This window comes from Populus euphratica, unplaced genomic scaffold, assembly GCF_000495115.2.
Source record: "Populus euphratica unplaced genomic scaffold, PopEup_1.0 scaffold66.1, whole genome shotgun sequence".
NCBI lineage: Eukaryota > Viridiplantae > Streptophyta > Magnoliopsida > Malpighiales > Salicaceae > Populus > Populus euphratica.
In genome coordinates this window covers 1-12,323 of record NW_011499944.1, presented here as the reverse complement: position 1 = coordinate 12,323, position 12,323 = coordinate 1, and the positions used below count along the sequence as shown (strand labels likewise).

The 12,323-nt window shown below is 34.4% G+C and overlaps 1 protein-coding gene and 1 long non-coding RNA gene across 6 annotated transcripts in view; both read right to left on the bottom strand.

The window, feature by feature from the left end:
- LOC105137295 (uncharacterized) overlaps positions 1-9,766 on the bottom strand; it is an 18,183-nt gene extending 8,417 nt beyond the window's left edge. Inside the window, exon 1 of the mRNA XM_011042991.1 lies at positions 9,374-9,766. Within this exon, the coding sequence (XP_011041293.1) occupies positions 9,374-9,733 (360 nt within the window). The 5' untranslated portion in view covers positions 9,734-9,766. The remainder of the gene's footprint in view (positions 1-9,373) is intronic.
- Positions 5,240-6,964, bottom strand: LOC105137294 (uncharacterized). Of its 5 annotated transcripts, none has more exons than XR_844532.1 (5): positions 6,740-6,964; positions 6,083-6,262; positions 5,910-5,970; positions 5,719-5,767; positions 5,241-5,598 (listed from the first exon to the last, which is right to left on the bottom strand). It is a non-coding gene; the product is annotated as an uncharacterized LOC105137294 (long non-coding RNA). The 5 variants fall into 5 exon arrangements; XR_844534.1 differs by having other exon boundaries at positions 5,732-5,767; XR_844531.1 differs by having other exon boundaries at positions 5,240-5,767; positions 6,083-6,284.
- Positions 9,767-12,323: the final 2,557 nt, after the last annotated feature.

The window sequence follows — 12,323 nt, the reverse complement described above, 5'->3', positions numbered from 1 at the left end:
ACTACTATTACTACTACTACTAGTAGTATTATTATTAGTATTGTTATTACTACTATTATTATTGTTGTTGTTATTGTTACTATTATTGTTGTTTATAATTTATACAATTAACCTCCCTATGGTTCGACCCCGGTCTTGCCGAGTTATTTATTACTTCGACACTCCTGCACTTGGGAGAAGACATCAATCTTTTCGTCGTGTCAAGTTTTTGATGTCGTTGCCGGGGAGGTAAGTTTTGTATAAATTATAATATTTATTTTATTTTCTCTTTTCACCTTTTTGTATATAACTTTATTTCTTGTCTATTATTTCTTCTTCTTCTGTTTTTTTTTTCTTTTATTCTATTCCTACACGTGCATGAGAGTGTGGTCACGTACATTAAATGGTAGACTTTGTATGGTATCCTCATCATTTTCAGAAAATATGGCCGAAGAAGATAATCAATCACTTCATAATGAGAATAATAAGAATAACCGTGCTAGAACACTTAGAGACCACATGAATCCCACAAGAACAAGTGCACCATCATGCATAGTTTTTTCTCTCGATACATCTCATTTTAATTTTAAACCAAGTATTATTCAACTTTTACCTTCTTTTCATGGCTTAGAATTGGAAAATTCATACTTGCATTTAAAGGAATTTGAGGAGGTCTGTAATACATATAATAATTTAAATTGTAGCATGAACACCATCAGATTAAAGCTTTTTCCTTTTTCATTAAAAGATAAAGCTAAAACATGGCTACAAAATTTTTAAAGAAATGCAATAACAGTTTTTAAAGAAGTTTTTCCCATCTCATAGAACAAACTCTTTCAAAAGACAAATCACCACTTTCACTCAAAAACTAGGAGAAACATTTTACCAATGTTGGGATAGGTATCGAGACTTGCTTAGTACTTGCCCTCATCATGGTTTTGAAACATGGAGATTGGTTTCATATTTTTATGAAGGGTTAACACCTAGAGATAGGCAAATGGTTGAATTGATGTGCAATGAAACTTTTGAAGATAAAGATCCTGGTAAAGCAATGGAGTACTTAGACTTGTTAGCTGAAAATGCTCAAAATTAGGACACCGCGAGTACTTCTGAGGCACCGAGTAAAACTCAACCTCATACATCTAGTGGAGGTATGTACAACCTTAGGGAAGATCATAACCTCCAAGTGAAGTTTGCATCTTTAGCTAGAAAAGTCGAGGCACTAGAATTAAAAAAAAAATGGTCAATTAAAATCTGTTGAAAACATTGTGTGTCAAATATGTGGAACAAATAAACACTCAACCAATCATTGTCCAACCTTGCCTTCTTTTAAGGAATGTCTCCATGAACAAGCGCATGCTTTAAATAGTTTCCAAAGGGTTAACCACAACCCACACTCACAAACATACAACTCTGGTTGGAGAAATCACCCAAATTTTAGTTGGAAGAGTGAAAACAACAATGCACAAACTTCACAACCACCATTTCAAGCACACCATAATTTCCAAAATTCTCATGGATATGTACCTCCTTATACTCCACCTCCTAGAAGAAATCTTGAGGAAACATTGCATGCATTCATTAAAACGCAAGAGACAATCAATACTCAACTTGCTTAAAACATGACAGATTTTAAAGATATTATTGCAAAATTAACATCTACTCTCAGTTTCCAAGAGAAAGGTAAGTTTCCATCTCAACCACAACAAAATCCCAAGGGGCAATACAATGCAAATACAAATAGTTCCGGAAGCCAACACATGGATCAAGTCAAATCAATCACTACTCTGCACAGTGGTAAGGTTATTGAAAAACCCTCTATTAAACCTTATGAGAAAGGTGATGAGTCAATCTCTGAGGGTAAAGAAAGGGTTGAATCTGAAAATTACAAAGAAAAGACTGATTCTCCGCCAGCACTTCCATTTCCTCAAACCATGACCAAACAAAGGAAAGTCAATCACAACTCTGAAATTTTTGAAACTTTCAAACAGGTAAGAATCAATATACCTTTGCTGGATGCTATTAAACAGATTCCTTCCTATGCTAAATTTTTAAAAGATCTATGCATTGTGAAGAGGAAACTGAATGTGAAAAAGAAAGCATTTCTAGCTGAACAAGTAAGTGCTATTCTTCATAACAATAATGCTTTAAAATATAAAGACCCCTAGTTGTCCTACAATTTCTTGCTTTATTGGAGAACATAAAATTGAAAGAGCCTTACTTGATCTTGGAGCTAGTGTGAATTTACTTCCATATTCAGTTTTTCAGAGTCTCAATCTAGGTGAGTTAAAACCAACTTCTATAACTCTTTTACTTGCCGATAGATCTATAAAAGTGCCTAGAGAAATAATTGAAGATATGTTAGTACAAGTCGATAAATTCATTTATCTTGTGGATTTTTTTGTCTTGGACACACAACCTGTTGAAGTATGTAATTCATTTCCTGTTATTTTAGGACGTCCATTTCTTGTAACTTCTAATGCATTGATTAATTGTAGGAATAGACTGATGAAGCTATCATTTGGAAACATGACATTGGAGATGAATACTTTCAACATTTACAAGCAACCTAGAGATGATAATGATTTACAAGAAGTGGACTTTACTGAAAAATTAATTCATGATCAATTTTCAACCACTTCCAATGAAATTAAGATTGATGAATCTGATGATTTGCAAATGATTTATTTTCAGGAAGAATCAAAGACAAGTAATTGGAGGCCACAAATTGAGGAATTGCCACCACGATCAATTAAGTTCATACCTTTAAGTGTTCAACCACCAAAACCTGATTTGAAGTCGTTGCTATCCAATCTCAAATACTCATTTTTGGGAGAAAATGAAACTTTTCCGGTAATAATCTCTTCCAAACTGAATGCACATCAAGAAGGTAAGTTATTACAAACTCTGAAAATACACAAAAATGCATTAGGATGGACCATAGCTGATATAAAAGGAATTAGTCCTTTGATTTGTACACACAGAATTTATTTAGAGAAAAATGTTAAACCCTCTAGAGAAATGCAATGAAGGCTAAATCCTAATATGAAAAAAGTAGTGAAAAATGAAGTCATTAAGCTTCTAGATAATGAAATCATTCATCCTATTTCTGACAGCAAATGGGTAAGTCTTACCCAAGTTGTACCCAAGAAGTCTGGAGTCACTATGATAACAAATGAGAACAATGAGTTAATTCCCACTAGAACTGTTACTGGTTGGCGCATATACATTGACTATAGAAAACTTAATTCAATGACTAGAAAAGATCATTTTCCTTTACCTTTCATGGATCAAATCCTAGAAAGAGTTGCAGGTCATGAATTTTATTGTTTCCTAGATGGCTATTTGGGTTACAACCAAATTGAAATTGCATTGGAAGATCAAGAGAAGACTACTTTCACATGTCCATTTGGTACTTTTGTATAGCGAGGGATGCTTTTTCGATTATGTAATGCACCAACCACATTTCAAAGATGCATGCTTAGTATATTTAGTGATATGGTTGAACATTTTCTTGAGATTTTCATGGATGATTTTTCTGTTTTTGGCGATTCATTTGATGATTGTTTGACTAACTTAAAAAAGGTTTTGACCAGGTGTGAAGAGAAGAATCTTGTGCTGAATTGGGAAAAATATCATTTTATGGTAACAAACGGCATTGTACTTGGTCACATTGTTTCATCAAAAGAAATTGAGGTTGACAAATCTAAAATCGAGTTAATTGCAAACTTGCCAACACCAAAATCTCTTAAAGATGTTAGATCATTCCTAGGACATGTTGGTTTTTATAGAAGGTTCATCAAAGATTTTAGTGTAATATATAAGCCTTTAAGTAACCTTCTAACAAAGGATACTATTTTTGAATGGACTGAACATTATGAAGAAGCCTTTGTTAAACTTAAAAACTTACTTACTTGTGCTCCTATCATTCAACCTCCCAATTGGTCATTACCTTTTAAAATAATGTGTGATGTTAGTGATTATGTCGTAGGTGCTGTTTTGGGACAAAGAAAAGATAAGAAACCTTATGTAATTTACTATGCAAGTAAAACTTTAAATAGTACTCAAATGAATTATACCACCACTGAAAAAGAATTACTTGCAGTAGTATTTGCATGTGAAAAATTCAGATCTTATCTTGTTGGCTCACCTGTTGTTGTTTTTAGTGATCATGCAGCATTCAAATATCTTCTTTCTAAGAAAGATTCTAAGGCTAGATTGGTGCGGTGGATTTTATTACTTCAAGAATTTGATATCACAATCAAAGATAAGAAAGGCCGCGAAAATGTTGTTACAGATCACTTGTCAAGATTGACAACAGATTCGAAAACTGACATCACACCAATCGATGACTACTTTCCTGATGAATCTTTACTTCCTGTCTCTACAATGCCATGGTTTGCTAATATTGTCAATTTTCTTGTTTCATGACAATTGTCAGCTCATTGGAGTACCCAAGATAAAAGAAAGTTCTTGAACGAAGTGAAGAACTTTTATTGGGATGATCCTTATTTATTCAAATATTGTCCTAATCAAATATTTCGAAGATGCATTCCTGACAATGAGGTAAGTAGTGTCATTAAATTTTGTCATTCTAAGGCATGTGGGAGCCATTTCTCGTCAAAAAAGACAACTGCAAAAATCTTACAAAGTGGATTTTATTGGTCCACCATGTTCAAAGACTCACATGCATTCTGCAAGTCTTGTGAAAATTGTCAAAAGTTGGAATCTATTTCAAAACATCACATGATGCCTTTAAATCCTATTATTGTCATTGAGATATTTGACTACTGGGGTATAGATTTCATGGGTCCATTCCCTCCATCATTTGGTTTCTTATACATATTAGTCACAGTAGATTATATTTCAAAATAGATAGAGGCAATTCTAAGTCGAAACAATGATCACAAAACAGTGATAAAGTTTTTGAAAGAAAATATTTTGAGTCGATTTGAAGTCCCTCAAGCCATAATAAGTGATGGTGGAACACATTTCTGCAACAAGTCATTTGAGTCTTTAATGAAGAAATATGAAATCACACACAAAGTTGTCACCCCTTATCACCCTCAAACAAGTGGACAAGTAGAGCTTACTAATAGGGAGATCAAACATATTTTAGAAAAAACAGTAAATCCTAATAGGAAAGACTAGTCTTTAAGACTTAATGATGCACTTTAGGTTTATCGAACTGCATATAAAACATCATTAGGTATGTCACCTTATAAACTAGTCTATGAACATAAAATACCAAGATATAAACTTGAGGTATAAAGATATAAAAATGAGACACGGGGCTATAAACACTAAGCATAAAGGCATTTATTTTGGCCCATATATTAAAAAAAAAAAATCTATCTTAGCCCTTCCAAAATGAGCTGTTTTTTTCCGGTGAAGTGCAGGTTGTTACCTTCAGCTATGGTGTTTACTCCAGGAAGGACTTTTCAAGGCCCTGCTTCCAACATCTCAAAAAATGAAGCATAGCGATGAAAATCTTGCTGAGAAGAGGTTATTAGAAAACCAAATTGCAACAAGAAAGCATAGGAAGTTTGAATGGAATTATTATCACCTGAACCTGAAGCAACACACTTATTGAAAAGGATTGCTGCTCCTGATGCCATTCTGGAACCAAACGAAGGGGAATAACCAAAATAGACACATAAAAAGTCAAACAAGAAACCTAAATTGCACCAGAAAGAAATGGGTACCAACTACATAAAAGTAAACAGACACCAACTCTACCATTTATAGTTACCTACAGCACACCTCCCTTCAATTGTTTTCAGCCCATCTACAAAAAGTACCAAATCACCATAATTGGCCTTTAACTGAATCTGATATGAAGTACCCCAGAAATGACAAGGATACAACATAGAAGCTGAATGTCATTCATAGTACGGTACAGAAATTATAAGCAAGAAAACAGCCTGTACCTTTCAGTTATGTGAAGAAAGGCTCCTGAACATGAAGTTCAAGGTTTACAGTCTTTAATATCTGATAAGATTCAACAATTATTTATGATCATAAAAATTGAAACAATCAGTTAAGAATTGTGAAGATACCAATAGAAAGCAAAAACTAGCACCACAAAAAAATATATATTTACCAATTCAGTTCCTTCATTCAGAACCAAATCATTCCATTCTCTTCTCTGTTTGGACTCACTGTCTTCATCCGCCAAGTCCTTTTTCTTAGATGCCTTTCCACAGGTTACAGAATCATACAATGCCATCGCTAGGCACTTGTATAGAGGCTGTGGAGGAACTTGTCTGAACTCTGAAGCAATCTGCAACAGTTTAATTCACAGACTGAAAAAAGAAAAATTAGCACATAAAGCAATATCAAATTGTCTTTTAAGTAACATTAATTAAGAAAACAACAATCAAAGCACAATAAAGTCACGAACTTTCTCTCCCTCTGTATTTCCTTTTCATGTTTTTTCTTTCTATAAATTCTCAGCAACCAATCAATGGCCAAAGGAATAAATCCCAATACAAGTATATACAACTTTAAAAAAAAAAAAACTCTACATTAAACCAATTAAAATTATAACTTCAAAAGGAGAATCTGTTTTTCTTTCACAATCCTTTCCTTACCATTGAATTTCTCAGCAACCATCAATAATATCATCAAAAACCAAAACTAGCCCAAATGAGTCCAAGCATGCCACTCTCCCAGAAACCAAACACAAAAAGAAAAAGAACCGGAAACAACAAATCAAAGTAGTTCATTTTCTAATGCATAAAGTTCAATACTTTCTTACCATAAGTAGTATGTGAAATGGGGTAGTGATCATTTTGATCTTCTTTGAGCAGGTAAGAAGAGGACTCCCTTGAGGGGCCTAAATTGAACCCCAGGAGTGAACTTTACTAACTCTTCTATACATTCTTTGAGCTCTACTGGGCTTGTTACTGGCGAAGCTGGCTGCTCCTTTTTTGTGCAGACCTTACCTGTTTCAGTTTCTCCGTGGCTAACAGGCAGTGCTTGCATTTCCAAGTTGTCTTTTGACGACAAATCGGCGATTATCCGAGCAATGGCAGACGACAGTTTGTTTATTATTAAATGGATTACGCGTGGTTTTTAAGTTGAAGCGACGAGTCGTCCACGAGTTTTACTTCCAATAAAATGATGGAATGAAGTTCAATTATTTATGGGATGGGAAAATGTTTATATAATTGTGTAAGTAAATGATTTATGTTGCTTGGGTATATTTTAGTGGCAATTTTATTTTTTAAAAAAAATATTTAATTTAACTGAGTAATTTTTCATTAAATTTTATCGGGTTAAATAAATCATTAAAATAATAATCGAGTTAATTAAATTTATTGAAATTAGTGTTTTTATTCGTATAAATAAAAACCTTACATGAGTTAAGCTTATATTTATAAGTTTTATGGATCAATTCTTCATATTAAATATAATTTTTTTATTTTTATATCTCATTTATATTTTATAAAATCTCTTACCTTTAAAAAAATAAGTAAATTTAGAGGGGGGGGGGGTTCTGAACTAAATTGGAATTTAATATTATTGCCTTGACAAATTTTGTTACATTCTATAGTGGGGTTGGTCCCCAAGGTTTGGTCTCATATTCAATCAAATGAATGAAAAAATCTGTATGCTTTCCTCCTGAAAATTTTGTGACCATCTCCCTACCGAGACAAAATCAATCTCTGCAGCCCTCTTGATTTCTAACCTCCGCTTCTTTATGGTATGTGTCTAATCTACCTGTACAGTATCGTATATCATGATTTTTTATCCTGTGTTCTTAATTGGAAGCTGGCTTGCACCATTCATCTTCCAGAATTTAATTTAGTATCCTAGGTATAATGTTACTACATCCTAGACTGGACTAGTATCGTTCGAGCTATCTTTGGTTCCAGTTTCCGGTTCCTTTGCGACAGACGAATGTGGCTTAACAGAACCATCTAAAGAATGATGTTCTTGCTCATTCACTGTTTGACATTCTACAAGATTTTCCATCTCAGGATATACACATATAGCAGGCTCTGAATGGATGTTGTGTATGCCTCAACTGTTGTATAATCATTAGGCGATATGAATTGTCCGCTGGCACATGTTCCGTTGTCGAAACTGGAACAAGTAAATACCTTCAACACCTGTGGAATAGCAATTCAGTTGGCGAACATGAACAGCAAGATCTTAGGCTACAAAATTTCTTTGATCTTCCCTTTGATATACTTGTGGGATGTCGCCGATTCGGATTTATTTATAATTCAGAACAAATTAGCATTATAAAGTCGTGTGTAAATTTAAGAATTCTAATTAAATTATGTGATGAAGTATAAATTTAAGAATTCTAATTAAATTATGTGATGAAGTATCGAGGTGCAAAAAAAAAAATGATCGAGTTAAGTATTAATGATAAGTGCAAGTATGTAAAACTTAGGTAATGGGATTTGATAAATTTTAAATTAAAATTAAAATTAACATAATTTAAAAATATGTATTTTGATGTACCAACATTAAGCCTAACTAGATTTTTAGCTCGTTGGCCAGTTAGATCAAATTTTTTTATGTATGAAAAAAATATCTAGATATTACTAGTGTTTTTTCTAATAGAAAAAATAAATTAAACCATGTGTAAAATAAAAATTACTTAAAATATCATTAGAGAGATATTAAAATAAAAATAGTGAAATGTATTTGGACTATGTTTTTAATTTGATTTGAGCTCATACCCAATAAATTTAATTCGGTAATATTGAGCTTAGATGATGGTTCAAACTTGTTGAAGTTTTAGTCTAAATTACTAGCTTTCATCAATAATGTCTATGCATTAGGTTCAGAACACCACAAACTCACAATTTAAAAACATATTTCGAAGGAAATTGACAATAACAATCCAATCCATTATTACGTAGTAGCAATGAAACTAAGCAAGATAAAATCATTATAACGATTTTACGGAAGCTATAGTCTGTATGAAAGTGAGGATAAGCAGGATAGCTGCTGCAACAGTTGCCGTACCTCTCCAAATATTGGGGAAATATACAAGTTTCAAGGTTGCCTTTCGATGGTTAAAGCGGTTCTCATAGTGAGCATTTATCTCTTGAGAGATATCACCAAAACAATTGCAATTGTTACCAATATTTTCGCAAAAATTGTTAATCACATTTGAAACTGCGGCATCGTCACCTAGCCAGTGGAGAGTGATTCCCTTTCCGACTAGCAAACCCACGTCTTCTGCACTGTCGATAAGATGGTCCATAAACTTAATATAACTGCATACGTAAGCTTCAGACGGGTAGCAGCACTGCTCCAAGGCCATGATATTTCGTACAAGACGTTCGAAGCTGTGATCAACTTCCAAGCGTGGTATTTTCAACACACCTTTCTCAAATTTTATGTTGACCAGGCATTTGTCTTGGGTAACCTGAAACTTCACTCCTGCCTTGCGAAGCATGACCGCACTATCTTTCAGCTTGATAGGATTAAAACTATAAGTTCGTTCAATGGATCCCTTCAGCATAAAACTCCTTAGTAAATCAGTGAAATGCTTGCTTCCCTTTACAATCTGTCTGGTTTCTGCCACTTGTGAAAACTTGTGCTTTTGAAAATGAAACGTAGCAATATCGCTTGTGTGCTTTCCAAAAATGTAGGTAACAAGATCAAGAAAAGATTCCCATGTTGCATCTTGGAGATCACGATTGATCTCATGATATATATCCCAAATGATGGAGAAAGGTAGTTGGTTTTCAAGTAGAATCAAGTTTTCTCGTATGTCAAACATCATCCTGGGCTCAAAATGATTAGGCTGTTGATACTCTGAAAACAGCATCCAGCAAGATCATCTCTATGAAATCACAGCTACTGATTCGGTTGAATTTCTCTGAATAGCAGATTCGGATATACTTTTCTTTATTCTGAATGCTGATCACAAGATCCCTAATTTTCTCCTCATACATCCCATACAGTTCAGTAAACTCTTTGAAACATCTCCATTTATGATTTTGCATGGCCTCTATTCTTTTAGTCTCGCGGGGAAGAGGACATATTGAAATCAGTAGTGGAGTGTAGGCTTTCCAATTTACGCCTCGAAGCGATTTGGGCACCCTGTATATACTGCAATCAGCCCGGTCCTGTTGAGAGGTCAGCCCTTCCATCTTATTATGCAGCTGTGCCAAAATCTTGCTAGTCATCTCAATTTTGAGTTCCGGGTTTGAAATACTTGAGGTACTTGCTGTATCCTTTCCTTTGTTTGAAGGACTTAAGTTTTTAATATCCTTATCAATGTTTGAATCACTTCCTACATCAATAACTTTTCCCTTGTTTGGAGAACTTGACTCATCGTCTTCCATGTTTGATGCCCTTGAGTAAATTTATCCTTTTCCAGTCTGCAGGTTCGGTGCAACAAACCTAGAATCAATGAAAGGTATATAGTTCAATTTAGAGGGTTTTTTTTTTTTAGATATATTTTTACCTAACTAATATCATGACTTCTATGTTATTTCACAAAATCAAAGCACATTTTTCCATGCTACTTCATGAGTATATTTGTCCATGTAATTTTTCAGAGCAATGCTATAAGAAAATCATACGAAAATTTCAGATGAACTGTTGTAATTGCTCTTGATCAATCATTTAATATTTTTGGAAGGAGCTGAGAATAACATAATGACTTGAGTTTGCTTTAGCTAACCTTTCCTATTTATATATATGTGGTAGAAAATGGTAATAATCGTAGGGATTACAACATTGAAATAATCATATATTAATTTCTTATTTAAAAATATACATGCTATATATTCTATAATATACCCCCTCAAGTTGAGGATGGAGGATCAACCTGAAGCTTTAACATAAAAGCAGTAAAAAACGTAACGAAAAGTGATTTGGTAAAGACATCAACAAGTTGACCCCAAGAAGAGATAAAGCTAATGTAAATTCCCTTCTTCGCAACCTAGTCGTAGACAAAATGATAATTTACCTCAACATGCTTAGTATGAGCATAAAAGATAGGATTCACTGAGAGATAAGTCACACCAAAATTATCACACCAAATGATAGGAGCAAAGACAGAGGAAACCTACAGATTTGTTAACAAATATTGAAGCTAGATGATCTTAGCAGTACCATCTACTAAGACTTTATACTCAGTCTCAATGGAGAAGCGGGCAACTGTATATTGCTTGCTGGATTTCCATGAAATTGATGTCTAACCAAAGAAAACAAGATAGCTATCTGTAGACTTGAGATCATCAATATTACTGTTGCTATCTAATTTTTAACTCATGTTTTTGATAAATTTTTAGAAAAAACTAAAAATAGCAAAAAACAATGAAAACCCCAAAAAATATATTTTGATATATTTACATTATTTTTAGTATTTTCAACGTTATCTCAGAAGAATTTAAATTTTCTAAAGTATTTTAAACGTGTTCAACTTTTAACATTTTAATTTTACAATTATTAATTTTTCTTGTTGTGTCAATATTAATATTGCTCGCTCTCGAAAATAAAAAAAAGCATTAAAATTTACAAAACAAAAAAAAAGAAAAAAAAGAAGAAAAGTTGAGTTTAGAAATGCAGCAACATTTTACTAATAAATATTATAAATACTAGTTTACAGTAAAAAAAACAGGAGAGGAGAAAAATTTAGAGGTAAAACCCTAAAGCTATGGGATGGGTAGAGAAAATTTTAGGGGAAAATCAGGAAAAAAAAACCCTAAAGCTAAAACAAAAAAAACTCTAAAAATCTAAACTCTGTCCCCTGCAGCCGCCCCTCTCCTTTGAAAAAAAGCCACAAAAAAAAAAAAACCTAAATCCACCTCTACCAGCCGCCGCTGTAGAGTCTCTTTTGAAAGGAGAGAACCCAAAGCCACCCGGCCGGGACCTTCCCTCTCTAAGCCTCCCATTTCTTTCTCACAGTCTCTGGCTCCTGGCCGCCTCCCTGACCCTGGCTAACCAGGGGCCGCCGCTCCCTTGGAAAAAGAAAAACCTAAGCACCCGGCGCCCTCCTTTTCCTCTGTTTTTATTCCCCAAAACTGTCCCCCAGTTCGATTTTTCCCTCGGCATTTTCAACATCTAGAACCCAAGCCAAATCGACAACTCCCTCTCTTCCACCAATATGTCCTTCCCTTCCCCAGCCTCCGTGCAACAGCCGACCCATCGGCCTCCCTCATCTGGCCGACACCACAGACGCTCGGCCAAGACTGCCCCTCTGCACACCACAGATCCTCTCGCAGCAAAGCCGGCCACGTAGCAGCTCCTCCCCCGCACACGGTAGTGGCCATGGACGGCTTGCGGATGAACCACTGAACCGCGCTCTCATCCAATAGCAACGGTCAGTCCCTTGAGTCGATTCCCCCCCTAAGTCCCATCTT